Source organism: Symsagittifera roscoffensis, chromosome 1 (genome assembly GCF_963678635.1).
Source record: "Symsagittifera roscoffensis chromosome 1, txSymRosc1.1, whole genome shotgun sequence".
NCBI lineage: Eukaryota > Metazoa > Xenacoelomorpha > Acoela > Convolutidae > Symsagittifera > Symsagittifera roscoffensis.
Window position 1 is genome coordinate 62,696,878 of NC_087062.1, and position 17,875 is coordinate 62,714,752.

Sequence of the window (17,875 nt, forward strand, 5' to 3'; positions counted from 1 at the left end):
AAATCTCAACTATATGTATGAAAGTTTTTTTTTATGTTAATACTGGGCTTTTCAATTTGAGTTCAATTTCATTCCAACCTAATTAAGTCATTTTTGTGTTCCGTTTCGCGTTCAATTTCAATGTCTCTTTTTAAATAACATTTTTTAATCCGCTTTTTTAAGTGTAGTCACTGCTGCCGGTTATTTGATTTGAGGTGGTGTTAACTTCGAAGAAGTGTTATTTACGAAACGCAGCAAGGCTAGATGGCTCAACTGTAAAGCAGTGAAGGCGAGTGACACATTATCTGAGCATCCGTTTGCCTAATCGCGTAGTTTTTTCATATTTCAAAGCTGGTTTTTTTCTAATGCGCACTTCTGCCGTTTTTGCGCTCTTACATAATTATAATAATTTCTCTTCTGGCTGTAAATCAGTGAATATATCTCGTTAGGCGCTTGCTGTGCTGGGTAAGTTTGGTTTGACAGTTTTGTGCAAATTCCTGTTTGATAAATAATTCAGCAAATTCCGGTTTTATATGATTAATTTTTTTAGACGCCTCGAAAAAATTCACTATTCTCGAAAAACAGTTTTTTTTTCCAAAAATTACTGTACCGATTTTTAAAAACATGGCTCCAATGGCAAGACCGCCCACTACTCTGTGTCACTGCATATTCCTCTAGTATATATTTACCTTACCTCCCATTCTACAGCCTTCGAAAAACAGCATTGAAGTTGTTTAACATATTCGTTTCAACTTAGTGTTATTTACAATTTCTAACAGTGATGTCAGCGATTTCTTAAAATGGAATACACTCCGCGTTTTTCAGATTGCATATCATTCCGCTTCAGGGGGGTGGGAGAGAAGGATGCATTTTGATGAGTGCTAATTCTAATTTTTCTGCTCTGGATTTCGGGTTATTTTTGGAACTCTTCATCGTATTGTATTGACGTATGGGAAACTCAGAGCCCAGCTTGGCGCCGAGAAACCTGGAAAACTGGCATTTCTCTTCAAGAAATTTATAGCTTCTTTATGTGTTCAATTATTTAACATAAATAACAATTTTTTTCAATAGTTAACTGTTAGCTTGTTATGTTGGGAAATAACATAGTTTACCAATTCTGCCGAAAAACTGTGGTGTGAGTATTGACCAAAACTTTTGGATTTTTTTTTCATTTTCTCGAACATTGCCATTCAAATCTGAGATTTTTGTTTTAATGGATAGAATTGCTTGTGAGAAGCTCCCCTTCATCAGCGGCTGCGCCCAATTTTTTTACACAAAAAATTATGGTCCTCCAAAAAGTCAAATTTTGATTTTTGACCGTTTTTTCAATCTTTTTGATTCCTCGAAAACTACCCTCCGAATTCTATTTCAATGGAGAGAACAGGCTGAGGAAAGCTCTCTGCGTTAGTGACTAAACCCACACTTTTTCTAACACAAAGTTATCGTCATCGTAAAAGCCATATTTTTGACCGCTTTTTGAAATTTTTTGACTATTCTCGAAAACTACTTACCAAATCTGAGATTTTGGATTCAATAAAAAACATGTTTAAAGCTCCCCTATAGAAGCGGCTACGCCCAAATTTGTAAAAGAAAAGTTCATCGCCCTCGGAAAAGCAAAATTAAGATTTTTTGACCGTTTTTGATTTGTCTCGAAAACTATAGCAAATCTGAGGTGTTTTGGTTCAATCGAAAAAAGGGTTGTGAAAACTGTATAAGCGGCGTCGTCCAAATTTTCTAACAAAAAAATTTTTGTCCTCAGAAAAGTAAATATTTTGATTTCTTGAAACACTCAGCCGAATCGAGGCAACGGTTAGAAGCCTCCATGCATAAGCAGCTACGTCTTAAAGTTTTCGGGAAAATTTCAATATCCAAAAAAATTCACTCTAATTTTATCAGAGAAACAACTAAGTTTAGGGTAAAGTCCATTTTCGAATTTTTCATCAGTTCAACAAATTCAAAATTCTCAAACACGTACCTCCAGTTTTATCTGGGCAATAGTTGAAAAAGTGAAGGAAGTTATAGACTTTTGTTTCCAACCATTTGAAAAATGTGGAGGAATTTTGTATTCGGGTGTTTTAGTTTTTAAATTTATTGTTTTTTATGCGAAATCAGGTACAAATAATCATCAGAATGAGTCGAATTATATATCATTTTAAAGGCCTTTCAAAGCCCATTTTGAAAAACTTTCTCGTTGTCGAGAACAACCGGTTTGAAGATTTTGATTTCGGTTTAATTTTGAGCTACTACGGTATGTCAAAACAAGGTTTGCAGGCTTACGATTGCTTATTTAAGCTTAATTTCAACCGATAAAATCTATTTTCACAAGAGTAAAGTTAGCTTTTGAATTTTCTTAGCGCCAATGACTGTCGAATAAACCTAGTTTTGTTTTTTGTTCACATCTTGCTATCACATCACACAAAAAAGGATACTAATTTGGAAAAAAAAATTGTTGTTTTTTGAGAGTCGATGGTATGAACATTTCGTGCTGTTTGCGCAGTTTTCGGCTATCCTTGTTTTTATTTTGTAATCATTCTTTCTCTGTATAAGAAGCGTTGAAAAGTTCTGCTTTGCTTATTTTTTAGAAACTGCTAATTTTGGATGCTCGTCACTGATGGTGCATAAATATTGTCGGATATATTTGTTATCGAAAGGATCTTTGATCAGTTAAACAGGTTCCGCTCGAAAGTGATGCAATCAGAAAAAAAAGCTATCTTCAAAATTGTTTTGTCGTCAATACCTTATTAAAGAGGCATTTAACGTGACTTATTTTTGAGAAGTCCTTAAGTTGACATTAATTTGCCAATATATTGCAATCTTTAAAATATTAACTGAAGTCAATTTTTAAAAAAAATTTCACGAATTTTAAAATTCCCAAAACTATGGCGTAGCGGTGTTAACGTGCTCTCAACAGTTGCAGACCTGGCCTCCATGAATGACTGCTCAAATCTTTGTAGTTTCTTATGGTTTTGCTTTTTAAATTCGAAAAACACTGAAAAATTACTTCTCAAATTTTCAAATCTTCGGCTTGATCTTCTGCGACTTGTCCGAGATCAGACATTTTTTTAATATAATTTTCAAAGATTAAAAAAATCTTATTTTTTGAAATTTTCAACCCTATAGTTGGGTGGTGTCAGGGTAATTGCAGGGATTGCAAATCTGGCCTCCAAAGATGACTGTTCAAATCTTCGAGATTTGACATTTTTGAAAAGTTTTCAAAAAGATTTTTCGAAAGTATTTTTCTTAAATATGAAAGTAAACCCTATGGCGTAGTGCTCTGATGGTATTCCCATGCGTTGCCCGTCTGGTTTCTGATTTCGGCCGGTCAAATAATTTAAGTTTCCGAAAAAGACGATTGCTATTGATTTCAAAATTTTCTATGAAATTAATTTTATCAAAAAATGGCGGATATTTTTAAATCAAATAGGCTGGATCAAACGATTGATGGCAGCAAATGATATAGGCACGAGTTAATGAAGTTAAGTAACTAAGTAAAAATCACTTAGGAATGTTGTGATTTTACCCAAAATAAAATTCGTTTTAGATTTTTTAATACGAGTTTAAAATACGAAGACCTAAAACACAGTGATTTTGGACTTAGGACTCCGATATATGAAAACGTTATTAGATGCTCTGTCTGTTCCTAATGTTACATTAAATGTCGTTTTTTTTTTATATTTTAACCATTATATACACCTAATTCAGTGCTGATTTAAATTATCCGGACAAAACTAATACAACTTGAATTTTCAACCATGTTTTTCTCAAATTGGGTTAATATTAGGCTAAAAGTGAAGACAAAAAAACTTGCTTAGAATTTCATCAGGATTAATATTTTTCTCCGAAATTTTCAACCAAAATTTTACCCCAAAAATGGATCATTTTGGCTTTTTTCAGTTAATCAAGAATTAAGCTGAAACTATTTTGTTAATTGATGAGGAATATATATCACAAGAAGCCTCTTTCACAGCCCAACAAAGTTCTAGAAGGGCTGTGGAAGAGGCTTCTTGTGATATATATTTCTCATCAATTAACAAATCTTGATTAATTGAAAAAAGCTAAAATTACCCATTTTGGGGTAAAATTTTGGTTGAGAATTTGGAGAAAAAGTTGCACTATATTAATTCTGATAAAATTCTAAGCAACTTTTGTTCTCTTCACTTTTTGTCTAATCTTAACCCAAACGTGATTGAAAGTTCAAGTTTTGTTCATTTTGTCCGGATAATTTAAATCAGCACTGTATACCGGAGTTGCAAGCCACACGCTAGTTTTCTTTTATTGCTCGTAGCGATGGGAAAGGTTTGTTTTTAGGCGTAGTTCAAATCAATCTCCAATAGCAAAGGTGATTACTGGTTGGAATTTTATCTGCTCGCTTTTCACTCCAATGGCTCCAAGTAAAGAATGCATCAACCTTTAAAAAGTTTTCAGGCCTTGTATTATTTTTGTGCTGCATCTTAAATATTGTGCGAGCGTGTTAGTGAGAAGGTGCTGAGAAGCATTAAAGTAAATTTAAAAGTTTGAAATGTTTCTTTGTTCCGACCATTAAAAATGGAGTGGGACTTTGTATTCAGGTGTGTGTTAGTTTTTTTGTGTGTTTTAGACGCAAAATTAGGCACCACAAATAATGATCGGACTGGGTTGAGTGATATATCATAATAGAGCCCTTTCAGTCGTGATTTGAATAACATTTAAAAACTTCTAAAAAATTCCCAGTGTCGAGAAAAACGGTTTGAAGTTTTTGATTTTTTGTCTATTTTCAATCGAATAAAGCGATCGAGTAAAGTTCTTTGTGTATAAAAATTACCAATTTAGGCCGAAAGTTGATAACTTTTTTTATAGTTTTGGAAGCCTTATTTAGCGCAATATAAATCTCAATTTTTGTTTATTTATTTTGCAGACAATTATAGTCGTTGATGCCTAATTCGCTAAATTTTCGCAGTTGCATAGCGCTATCATTACACAACGTACAAGAAAAGACACTAACTTAACTTACTAAAAAACAGAATGTGGTCGAAACATTGTGCTACTTGCACAGCAACCGGCTATCCTTGTTAAGCTTGCCATTAGCAAGCCTCAGAAACTGAAATGTAGACTTTTTCAGCGTCAAAGAAGTTAGGAAGACACTTAAGTAAGTCATGTTGATTTCTTTTTTTTTCGTTTTTTTTTTCAGTAAAACTATTGAATTTTGATTTTTTTGCGGCTTGATTTTTTTTTCTGAACTTCAGTTCGTTTTTTTGTTAAAAGGAAGACAAAATCTAGTATTGGACAATAAAAATTCAAAGGTAACAAAAAATGATCGACTTCTAGTTTCGAAATCGGAATTTAATCTTTGTATCTAGTTTTCTCAAATGGTGTTATTTTTATCAAGTTTCAGTCATATCTTGCTCTCGAGTTTCAAAGAGCTGCAGAAGCATTTATTGTTTTTATTTTGAAATTTGAAAGTTTTTCAATAAAAATGAAGTCAAATGTTTTTCCTTACGCTCATTGACACTTTTTCAACTGTCTGTTGTCTAGTTTTTAAACAAAATCAGTTGAATCATCTGAGAGCTCGGATTGTGATGAACTCAAACTCCTTAACGTCTCTGGCAAATTGCTTCTAGATGTAATGATTGTATCGGGGATGGCAAAGGTTCTAGGTTCGAATCTGGCCTGTGCCTGCTTTTTTTTCCAACGTGCCTATTGTTTGTCGCTTTAGCTGGTACCTCACTAAAGATATAAACTTAGCTGGCACCAAAGATATAAACTCTCTCTGAAAAGAGAGTTTATATCTTTCGCGACAAGTTCTCTCAAGTAAATCGAAAATATAAATTAAAATTAATTTTTTTATTTATTTTAACTGAGATCAGTGAGGAGTGTTTTAGCAACATAAATTTTTCGATGTTAGTTTTTGAACAGGAGTTTCGATGTTTCGAAAATCGATTAAAATTAAGAGCAAGAAATATCTCTATTTTTCGATACATTGCATAATTTATGATATACCCTTTTGTCAGTTGACTCGAAATTTGCTGAAAACAAAATAATGCACACAGTGGGTTGTGAATGTCTGATTGAAATCGAAATGCAACACAGATAGTGATATGATGTGATTCGACGTTGGCTTACAACACCTGGAATAAGAAACTAAAATATCGCATCTTGTTTTAAGCATAAAAAAGCGCTATTTTTTGGTTACAATAGATGCCTGCAATCTAAGTTTGTTTCAGATCTTTCTGATACCTTAAATACCTTATTGATCGGTTGCCTTAAGCGAGAAATTGCCTGCTCTTTTTCACAATGGAAGAGGAAGATGATGAAGATGTGGATTTTGACATGATGCCTTGTTCCATGTTCGATTTTGATATGGAACCTGTTTTAAAACTGCAAATTGCAACGGAAAAAATAGACTCGGACACCGACCAATGTGACCCCAAAATTGAAACTGTCAAACCCTGTGATCTTCGACAGGAACAACTAAAAAGTGCCTTCGCAGACTGTCGGAATCCAGAGCCGAAAAATGATCAAGCTGAATGCGACTTTTTAGCGAAAGGTGATTGGACGACTGAAGCACACGCCAGTGTATGTATCACAGAAGCTGCAAACGTCAAGAGAATACAATACAATGATAACAACCAGCCATGCAAAACAAATTCTATTAAATTTAAGACACCTGTGAGCTCAGACAATATACAAGCTGAGAATAAAACTATACCATTGACCATTCAGATAGCTGAGCCGGCCTGTGAAACTTACAAAAAGCGAAGTTCAATCATAAAACAGATGCCAGGGGCCTTGGGATCCAGACCTATGATGTTGCAGAAACGACTTAAAGCTGCATTTGCAAAAATTAAGGAAAGGGGCGATCCGTGGAAAGAGTTCCATATTGACGAGCTACCGGGTCAATTAGCAACTAGATATCGCTACAATGCCAAGAAAAAATTGTGGGTCGAGGATCAGATAATAGTGAAGATGGAACCGGAAGCCTTCGCTCATGGGGCGATGCGAGGATGCCACAGGATGAAGAAACTGAGTACGATCCACAGTCAAGATTGGAAAGAGGCTGCGAACTATGTGGCCAAAAAGTACATTGACAGAGTAGCTGATGATGTTTATTTTGAGGATGTGAAGTTGCAGATGGATGCGAAAATATGGGCTGAAATGTACAACAGAATGGGGCCTCCGAAGCAAATAGATATCTTCCAGGTAAAATAGAAGTTCTTTAATACATATAGAAAGGCTGTCTTCAAATCTTTTTGTACATAATTTATGCTAGATTTGAAAAAGTAAATTAAGCGTGGTAAATTTTAAGCAAACCACTTAAATGTTATCTTCGTAATAAAAACAAAAAAGTCGGGACAGAAATTGATTTTATTTTTCATTTTCCTATTCTACTTAAATGCTTATGATTTATGTAAATTGTAATAAACTAGGGCCTTAATGTGTTGCATGCATTAACACATATCACTTATTCGGACATGTCACCATGTTTAAAGATGTGCGTAATTAAAATGGAGGAAGGAGGTCAGCTGTTCCATGTGGAACACTTCATAGAGGGAGAGTACATCAAGTACAACTCCAACTCGGGCTTCGTGGATGAGCACATGAGACACACTCCACATGCATTTAGTCATTTCACCTTCGAACACTCAGGTTCAATTTTTCTTGCAATCTGAATCACATTCCGAAAAAATCAGATCCCCTATGGGATCTTTCCTATATTCCGGCATATACCGGAGTAAGTCAGGCATATACGATTTCAATTGTTTTCAAAAAATAACAAAATCATAAAAATGAAAAAAAAATCAAAATTTTGTTTACTTTTTCAAATTTTTTGCCCTAATTATTTTAAACTGTTAGTAGAATGTTATTTTGCCAGAGAAGCTCTAAATGAAGCTTCTAAAACTATTTTTTCAGAAATTGAAGTTTTTCTACCCAAGTTGCTTATTTATATATATATTACGAACGTTACTCGATCGCTTGACTCGTTCGAAAATGGACGAAAATCAAAAATTTCAAACCGGTTTTTCCGAAACTGGGAAAATGTTTTGGAAGTTTTTAAATGTCGTTCGAATTGCAATTGAAAGGGCTTTAATATGATATATCAATCGACCCAGTCCGATTATTATTTGTTATATGAGTCAACGCAGTCCGATTATTATTTGTGGTACCTGATTTTGTTGTAACATATTTGATACCAAATTTGTTTGAGGCTTGTGATTTTGCTGGAATTCAATTAATTTATTTTTTTTGCGTGGAAAAACTAAAACACACCCGAAAAAACTAAAACCTACCCGAATACAAAGCTCCTCCCCATTTTTAATGCTCGGAAAAAAATAAAAAAGCTAAAACAAACCCGAATACAACGTCCCTCCTCATTTTCAATGGTCGGAACAACCAGGGTTTTGTAATGTACCCTCATTAAATTTATGAAAAGAAAAAACTAAAATTTGTTAGTACTTTTAAATGAAAATAATGGACGTACTGTTATCGTAACTCATTGAGCAAGTAAAGAATCCTTGTTGTTTTCAGGACATAAATTAATAGTCGTTGACATCCAGGGTGTGGGAGACCTGTACACAGATCCTCAGATACACACCTCAGAGGGAACCGATTACGGTGACGGTAATCTAGGCACCAAAGGTATGGCCTTATTTTTTCACTCACATCTCTGCAACCCCATTTGTAAGCTTCTAAATCTCAGTAAGTTTGACCTCAGTGAAGCAGAATTCAACGAAATCAAAACGGGGTCATCCAAAGCCATGTCTCCTGCGACCACTGTTGTTAATCCGAACAGACGCAGTAGATGTTCGGCTTCGGCCTCGAGTTTGTCACCGCATTCAGAACATACCGAGAGGCAGTTCTCATTTGACGGATCTGGTTCTGGATCCGGAATGGTTTTCAACATAGCGCAATCTCCCACAAATGAATCGCCTAGTCGAAACGGTTCCATCGGTTCAATGCCTCAGAGTCCGAGCGAAGGAGAAGAAATGGTAATGAGTCGTCGAATACGTCACGAAGATTCGATGTCGCTCGAGATCGGCAGTCCTTTGGATGAGCATTTTGAGTCGACGATGAGGAATCACAAGCCATCGACTGTCAATGGAATTGAAGATGTTTCGAAAATAGTAGAGTCTTTAGTGACTGATTCGGTGCTGGGACAGATACACTTCGAGCTGGCGAAGTATCACGAGTTGGGAAGATTCGCAAACGAAGGCGAAATTGACGCGGATTCTGCCTTATACCATTTAGGTGAGCAACAAATATAAGACTAATTGTGAATGAAATTAACTGTATAGCTCATATGTCATCCATGGAAGTTGTCTGATTGATCAAAAAATATATATAACACAAAAAGATAATCGCTGGAACGGGAAACTGTCTACTGATTTGTTGCGATTTTTTAGACATCGCCGCACAGCTTGAAAACGAAGAAGCCATCAGATGTCTTGCCCAGATCTACCTCCAAAGAGAAAATGACGTCATCCCTTCGGTAACTGTGCCTGAAACAGACGGCAACACCAACAAAGGAGTCGACTTCATGATCCAAAGTGCCCACAAAGGAGACAGGGTCGCTCAAGTCTACATGGCAAAGGCATTCGAGACTGGATTCGGCCTGGGTACCAGGAAGAGCAAAAACTGGAAAGACGCTGCTGTATTCTATGACATGGCTATCAATTCGTCTTCGGGAGGTTGCGAGGGTATGGATGAACCGAGCTACAAGTTGATGGCGTCTCTGGCTAATTTATACCACAAAGGAGGCTTCGGACTGGAGAAAGATCCAAGTGCTTCTGGCGATTTGTATAACGAGGCAGCGGAAACTGCAATGGCTCAGTTCAAAGGAGCTCTCGCTACCAAATATTTTGAGCTGGCTGAAGTTGCCTGGTCGGAAATGGAGGAAGAGTGAATATGGCTCTGTGCATTTACAATCAATTTTCAGTTCCTTTATTCTGCTTAAACTTGAAACTTTTCAAACACACTCTCAAACTGTTTCTAGTTGCAACTGTATGAACTTAATGCTTTAACGATGGGCTTCGAAAAAATGCTTCTCTAACGGTTATGGATGAGTTTAACTCTAATGTTGGACTGCCTTAAATTTATCATCTGTCTTTTCTTGTACCTGTAAATGCTTCAAAAACATTTTAGAATTATACCATATCTTATGAATCTTTTATAGGATTAAAGCCAGCTGTGCATGCGCGGAGTTGAGCCATGCTGTTAATAATGATGTATTCAGAATTTGTTTGGCGAACTTCTTTAAGACCGGAAATTTTTCAGTTTTGCTGAAACCTCAAATTGCCATACTTTGCTAGCTGCTAGCTTTTTTGCGAAGCTGTTCAGAAAACAATGATATAAAACAATGAGATAGATAGCTGGAATATTTTCGTTAGTATAATTAGGTGAAATCTGGTTGCGTGATATGCCATTGAACTTCTTTTCAAATGTTTCAATTTTTCTGCTCTTTAATCTTAAGGCCAAAATTACGTTCCCGTAACTAGACGAGCGATCTATCTTTTTGGAGACCATTCATTCGTGGTTCAGAAATTTTTTGAATATTTCTTGGCGTCGAGAAAAAGCGGTCTGAATTTTTTTTGATCATTGCGCCAATTAGAAGCGAAGAGCTGGTGATTTCATTTTTGGCTCGATGAGTTCGCATTTTCCCGACTGAAAATGAATGGATGCATCGAAAGTGAGCCTCTGTGAAGATATGTCGTTTCAGGTATTTTGGATGTCTGATTTTCCAGGCAGCATAACCATTAACAATGAAAAAGCTGGTATTGGAAAAATCTTTGCATTTAGTTCGATGCACTGTGGCTTGCAGAGGAATAAGCCTCCACTTTGACTGCTCTGAGCACTTAAGAAGCGATATTCGACTAGAATCAAATTCCTTGAAACAAACAAGATTAGCTCGGCCGTTCAACTTCACCATCTTGAACCAACGTAGACAAAATTTATCGTCAATTTCCCACCCTAAAACCGAAGCAAGTGATAGAAGAGAAGATCACGGCCCGCTTCCTAAATATCTAAGTTTGACTGAAGAAGAAAATGAGATCAAATTTGACCCCAGACAGAAAATAGTTGCTGAAAAACTTCAGAATTTGTTTGAAAAACTAAAAGAGGAGCAGCAAGAGATATCAACAGCTGTGATTGTTGATCCAACAGAGCAAGAATCATTGTACACTCAAGTAAGTCACTGCTCAATCAAAGCAAAATTTATAATGTTTCAGGAGGCTCAGTTTATTGTGTTTTCCAGTATGTTATAGCATACTGCTTTGTCCCACTTTATTCGACCCCAAGGCAGGTCAAATCTTAAATTAAAGCTCTTTCAGAAGATTTATGACCCGACCACTCCCAAAGCGTGGAAATGAACTGTGAAGTAGGTCGGTTTTAAGTTTTTTCCAGCCATTTTTGACTGCCTCAAGGAAAGATAGAAGGGGTCAAGTGAGATATCATATTAAAGCCCTATTGTGATAAGAATTCTGAAAGTTGAAAAAAATGTTTTCTCAATGTCGAGTCAAACTGGTTAAGAATCAATGAACGCAGTGAAGACTCTTGGGCTGTGATGATTTTGTTTTCAGGAAGTTTCATAATAGGTTCACACTCAAATTTGATTTTTCGCCGTATGACTTTTTATATTTTTAGAAGTTCAATTCTTTTCCAAGGAAAGCAAATTCCACTATCTAAAATCACAAGTGGAAAGGTCAAGAAAAACGTGACTGGCTTCTAGATTTGAAAGTGATTTTTGTTTTTCAGATTTTCCAGCGGATTAAAAAGTGAATTTAGTGGTCCACTTTTCTCAAATTTTTCAGGAGCATATACTTTTTTCTTTGAAATTCGAAAATGGAAGTTTTTGTTTCGACCATTGAAAAATGTGGCGAACTTTGCATGCAGGTGTGTTCAAGTTTTTAATTTTTCTTTTTTGTTTTCCACGCCAAATCAGGTACCACAAACAATCTCCTTCAGTCATGATTCGAAGGACATTATAAATGTCCAAAACTTGTTCCCAGTGTTGAGAAAAACCGGTAAAATGTTTGAGTTTTTCTTCATTTTCGAGCGATTAAAGCGATCGAGTAACGTTCGTTATATATAAATATTGGCCATTTAGGCTGAAAAAAAATTTAAAAGGATTCTAAAAAGAAAACTTGTTTTGGAATCTTCATTAAACGGTTTCTCGGCCATAAAGTTTTTTTTTGAATTTTTTTCATTTTTCATGAATTTATTTTTTGAAGACAATTGTAGGATTTTATGCCAAATTCAAAATTTTCTATGCGTTTTTATAGTTCATTAATCACACCATGCAGAAGAATCGACGCTAATTTGAAAATATAAAAGTTTTTTTTTCTGGTAGTTTTTTCAGGAATGTGGTCGGAACATTCTGTGCTACTTGCTTAGCAACCGGCTATCCTTGTTTAAATATAAAATCAGTTTTTTTCCTAGTGTGTATTGACTCGTTTTGAGCTGTGTCAAGTCTACGTTCTGAATATTTTTGATTTATAGATTAAATTAGACGAAACTTTAAAAAGGCTGACCATCATCAATTCAATTCTCCTACAAATCGATAATTGTTTTGGCTGTTATTAATTCTCATTATTGCAGTTTTTCACCTAATACAGACAATCTATAGTAAAAAAGAACAGCAAAATAGGAAGAAGATAAAAATTTTTCAAAATTTTGTCCTTATGTTTGATTTTAAAAAGTTACTTTGGTCGGAATATTCTGTGCTACTTGCGCAACAACCGGCTATCTTTGTCTGAAATTTGATATCAGATATATTCTCACACAAATTATCAAAACCAAAAATGCTATCAATTCATAAAATATATTACTTTTGCAAATTATTAACTTGAGCCTTCAATCAGAGTAGCAAGATAAATAAATGTTTTGAAACAGAGAATGGAAAGTTAAGAGAAAATATTTTGGGTTTTTTCATGAACTCCGCGGTTTTTACTGTTACTGGGCGTTCGTATTTGAGGCAGCAATTTATAGTAATTCAATAGAAGCCTTCTTTTAGATTTTTGGCACAAAAGATGGGCGGAGCGCAAAGAGGCTGAAAGGGTTCTACATCCATGGATCAGTAGGTCAGATTTTTCCTAGGAGTTCAATCGAATGATTTGCAGCCCAGAAATCTCCGCAAACTTTTTACTGATAAGTAAAAGACCAATGAGGCTGATTTGAAATAAAAATTGGTTGGTTCATGGTAGATTACTGGCAAACATTATTTAGCCGTCGAAGATTTATCAAATAGAACGAATTCGTGCACTTTCATCTGACTATAATCTGAGAAAACAGGTATTTAGATATTTAAAAAACAACTTTATAATGAGATGAACGAGATGATAATAATGTAGTTTTTTTAATATCTAAATACCTATTTTCTTTACGACTGTGATAGGGTGTGGTAAGACCATGTTGATGGATTTATTCTACGACTGCTGTCCAATCAGGAACAAGCTCAGAATCCACTTTCACGAATTCATGGCAGACGTACACAGGAGGATCCACATAGCCAAGCAGGACCACCTTAATCAAGTGACCTCAACTAGAAAAGGCAGGATCAGTTTATTCACGCAGAGTGGCATTGATGAGGCCTTCGACCCCATCCCCCCAGTTGCAGATGCAATAATTGAGCAGTACAGAGTGATATGCTTCGACGAGTTCCAGGTAACATATATCAAGTCTATACATTGCGTGGCGTGGGAGGGGAGCTGAAGGGGAACTTCTGATGTTGGGGGGTGGCGTTCTTCTCAAACATTTATGGAGCTCTTAAGCTCTTTTATAGCTGATAGATCAACAGTGCTGCTTATGAATGTGAAAATTTATAAGTTGACCAAAACGCTAATTTTTGTGTGGCCAAATTGCAATGATTTGTTTCTCGCGTGGCTTTGAAATCTTGCAAATTTCGATAATGTGATTTTTTATCGTTGATATGTAATGGAGTTTTAGGTGACGGACATCGCGGATGCTATGATTCTGAGAAGTCTGTTTACCAACCTGTTCCAGAGAGGACTCATAGTCGTCGCAACATCCAACAGGGCACCCAAAGGTAAATACAGCTCAGTGTCTGACAATATGAATAATTGTACTGTCGTATAATGAAAAAACCGTGTATTCGTGTACAGTGAATTTTTACAAACGAAATTGAGTATATAGCGAAAAAACCACTGTATAAAACTCGGTATTTCGAGTATTGCGTGTAAACATTCAAAGTGAAATTTGAATCAATTTTTTAAGGTCTTTGCTTTCATTTTGTCTCGACTATTCTTGATAGGCCTGCTAATCATTATGCTGGAAGTCGCTGATTCTGCCATAATATCGGTTGTAATTGATCGAAGACACGCATGTACTCGTGCATTCGCCGGTTTGATTTTCTGACCGTGTACATGAACGAATATACACCACAATACACTAATATGAAAAAAAAACACATGAAAAAAGCCATGTAATAGTGATCAACGCGGACTGAACGAAGTTGTTATTGACCCTTAACGAGGCTAGTCTAGTTAGATACCAGTATCTTGCAATATTTGCAAGTCGTTAGCCAAACTTTTGATACTAATGACTGAAACCTACTAAACGGTTTGTTCATTACACATGCCGAGCGTTGTGTACTTCTACTATTCAACTTTTTTCCAACCTATTTCGCAAATATTGGTGCAAATTTTGGCGGCAACTTCATTTTCACGAAAACCAATGGAAATACCGGCTACTTCTGTCTGTGTTGCATACACGGCTATCATTGTTTTACGTTACCCGACGACCTTTGAAAATTTCAAAGGGGGATTTTTTTGCCTTTTTTAAAATATTTTTTGAAGCAGGGCAATTTCAAAAATTGACCTTCTTTATCTGAAACTTTGAGTTCATTCAAAAGATTATGTTTTGACAATCTACACTTCTTAAGCGGATATGCTTTTGTCTTAGTAGAAAAGGAGTTATGTCCTTAGAAAATGTCCAAAGCTTGAAATTTTGACCCTTTTTTGGAAATTTCTTTTTTCTCGAAAAACAAGCTGCCAAAACCTTGAGAGGAAGTGTTCAATCGGAACAACTGGTCTTGAGAATTTTTGTTATGTAAATGGCTAGACGTTTTTTTTTGTATGGCAAAGTTGATGTCCTAAAAACTGTCTAATTTTGAAGTTTTTACCGTTTTTGGAAACATTTGGTTTTACTCAAAACTACTCTGCCAAATTTGAGATTGAGGGTTCAATCGAAAGAGACTGTAGCAGTATTTTGTCTGCATAAGCAGCTACGCTCTATTTTTGCGTCTTAGAAGTCTTAAAAATTTGAAAGTTTGACGTTTAATTAGAGAAAGTTTGACCTTTTGTTAGAGACTTTGATTGTTCTCGAAAAGTATCTCGCCAATTCTGCGAGTAAGGGTTCTATCGAAAAAACAGGTGCTAAAAGTTTTCTTCGCATAGCGCATACGCTCTACTTTTGTCACAAACAAATTTAGAATTTAAAAAAAACTGGTCTACTCTTGCGATAAGCAAGACTATTGCAACCGGTTACAAAACTTCTCCTATCGTTAATATCTTAGTTCACGGAATGATCTATTTAGTAATAAACCATTTTTCAGTTCATGTCAGTCCCTACATCCTTAGTGTACTACTTTAGGGATCATAATTATTTTTTGATTGGTTAATGTAAATTTTGTGATTGCTTTTTTAATTTGAGTTTATTTGGTGTCGATCTTAAATCTGTCGGTTTATTTACTTCATGCTTTTTTCCTATTAGTTTTAGTAAAAAGTAATAAACTGAACTGGACTCAAATTTTACAATTTTTGTTCCTAATCCTGAGTCAACTTCTCCGACAAGTTTAAAAACCATTTGTAAAAAACTGCGAGTAAGGGCTCAATCGAAAGAACAGGTGTTAAAACTTTTCTTCGAACTTTTTGTTTTTTTTGTTGGTTTTTATGCCGCAGCACTAAATGCTTTTGGTTTTTTAGATATGATGTTCTTAAAAGATTTTGTTTTCTCATAAAACTCAAGATATAAAAAAATTAAACCAATCATCCATCCAAGCAACTAGCCATCAAGAGAATTTACCGTAATTCTTCAATCCATCTAGCTATCCATCCATCCAAAAGCCAGCCATCCATTCTTTCATCAAGTTCTTTAATCATCACGCGATACATCCACCCATCAGGTCATCCATACTTTCGTTTAGCCATCCACCCATTCATCTAGCCATTCATTCAACCAGCCAGCAATGTTGTTCTATTATCCATCCATGCGTTAAGCTAATCAGCTAGCGATCGATCCAGCCATCGATCCATTGAGCCTTTCATTCATCAAGCCTTCCATCCATCTAGCTCCCCATCTATTTAACCATCAATCAGTTTAGCAATCCATCGATCTAGTAGCTCATAAATCCACCAATCCAGTCAGCCATTAAGCCATCCCTTAAACGAACTAGCCATTCATATTTTCTTACATCCATCAATCCATTCATCCAAACATCTATCCAAACCGCCATCCAACCATCTATTCGTTCATCAAGCAATCCGTTCAGTCAGATAACTGAGCAATCATTCATGCACCTAGCCACTGATCCATCCATCCAACCATTTTTTGTTCAATCGTTTGTCTAATCAGACATCCATCTAGCCATCAACCCACTCCAAACAGTCAGTGCATTCATCGATCCCACCTCCTGTCTAGCCAGTCAATCATCCATCCAGTAATTCTTCATCGATCTAGACATCCGTCCATCTAGATAAGCGTTTGTTCTACATCCATCCGTTAAGCCATGCATTCATCTAGCCATCCATGCATCACACTAGCCCTCTTCATTCTAACCATGCTGCCTTCAATCCATCCATTCACTCATCCAGCCATCCCCACAACCAGCTAACCATCCATCCATTCAAACTTTTTCAATTAAGATAAACGTTGTCTCTTTTGAGGAACAGCTTGAGCTGCTGTGGTCCTGCTAGTTCAGTTTTAAATCGCAAGTGTTGCAAGGCTCAGCTTCGACTTTGTGCTTCAAATAGTTTGAACCGCTTTGAAAACTTTTTTGTTTTCTCGAGAACTACGGCGCCAAACTTGAGATAAAGAATTCAATTGGAGATTAAGTTGTAGGGGTAGACCTTGCATCAACTGACTTTCCCAAAATGGCGAGGAATCAGCTATGGGTATTCTAAACGATCAATATTTGATTTATTGGTTCATTCTTTGGATTTTGCCAAAAAAGATACTGTTTTTTGAGTTTTTTCCGTTTTTATAAAATTAGGTTCTCGCGAACACTACGGCGCAATATCTTGAGATTGAGTATTCAATCGAAAAAAAAATATGCTCTAAGGATGTGCTCTGCAGAAGCGATTTCTTCCAATTTTGGCAAGGAATCCGCTAGGGACTAAAGAAATATTTGACCTATCAACCCAATTTTTGGTCTCCGTTCAATATCTCCAAAACGACCGTGCCAATTTTTGAATAAGAAAATCAATCGAGTTGAGATGTTTTAATAATTTACTCTGCAAAATCGTTTTCTCCGTATTTAGGGAATCAGTTATGTACTTTCGCTTTTTTGACATTTAAACTTATTTTGAAAACTTTCTCATCTGTACCTTTTCGTTAATTTATCAACTAGATACCTCAAACGTTAGCTGGACCTTTAATTTGTTTTCAATCGATTATGGCGCAGCTACGAGGTTTTTAAACACCTTGTCTACAGGTCGGAGGTTCAATTCTGGCACTTTCAATTTTTAATTTTGTTTTGTGGTACTTTTGCCTATTTGTATAAATTAACATGTTAATAGAAATCAAATGCTTATCTGGGCATCTTAAAAGTTTAGTTTTAGTTTTAAAATAGCAATTTCACCGCATGTTCAGATCTGTACAAGAATGGGCTGCAGAGAGCTAACTTTGTGCCTTTCATTGCGCAGCTGAAATCATATTGCCAAGAAATCTGCTTGGACTCTGATACAGATTA

The 17,875-nt window shown here is 35.8% G+C and overlaps 2 protein-coding genes across 2 annotated transcripts in view; both read left to right on the plus strand.

The window, feature by feature from the left end:
* Window positions 1-6,183: 6,183 nt before the first annotated feature.
* LOC134847281 (eukaryotic elongation factor 2 kinase-like) lies at window positions 6,184-10,116 on the plus strand. Its single transcript, XM_063864544.1, has 4 exons — window positions 6,184-7,155; window positions 7,446-7,602; window positions 8,482-9,201; window positions 9,357-10,116. Exons 1-4 carry the CDS (start codon window positions 6,250-6,252, stop codon window positions 9,854-9,856), a joined length of 2,283 nt encoding a protein of 760 aa, XP_063720614.1. The 5' UTR covers window positions 6,184-6,249; the 3' UTR covers window positions 9,857-10,116.
* Window positions 10,117-10,664: 548 nt separating this feature from the next.
* The window catches only part of LOC134847297 (AFG1-like ATPase), a 12,733-nt gene continuing 5,522 nt past the window's right edge, over window positions 10,665-17,875 (plus strand). Inside the window, exons 1-5 of the mRNA XM_063864545.1 lie at window positions 10,665-11,135; window positions 12,962-13,028; window positions 13,343-13,611; window positions 13,894-13,993; window positions 17,776-17,875. The exon at window positions 17,776-17,875 is cut by the window's right edge and continues 11 nt beyond it. Of these exons, the coding sequence (XP_063720615.1) occupies window positions 10,713-11,135; window positions 12,962-13,028; window positions 13,343-13,611; window positions 13,894-13,993; window positions 17,776-17,875 (959 nt within the window). The 5' untranslated portion in view covers window positions 10,665-10,712. The remainder of the gene's footprint in view (window positions 11,136-12,961; window positions 13,029-13,342; window positions 13,612-13,893; window positions 13,994-17,775) is intronic.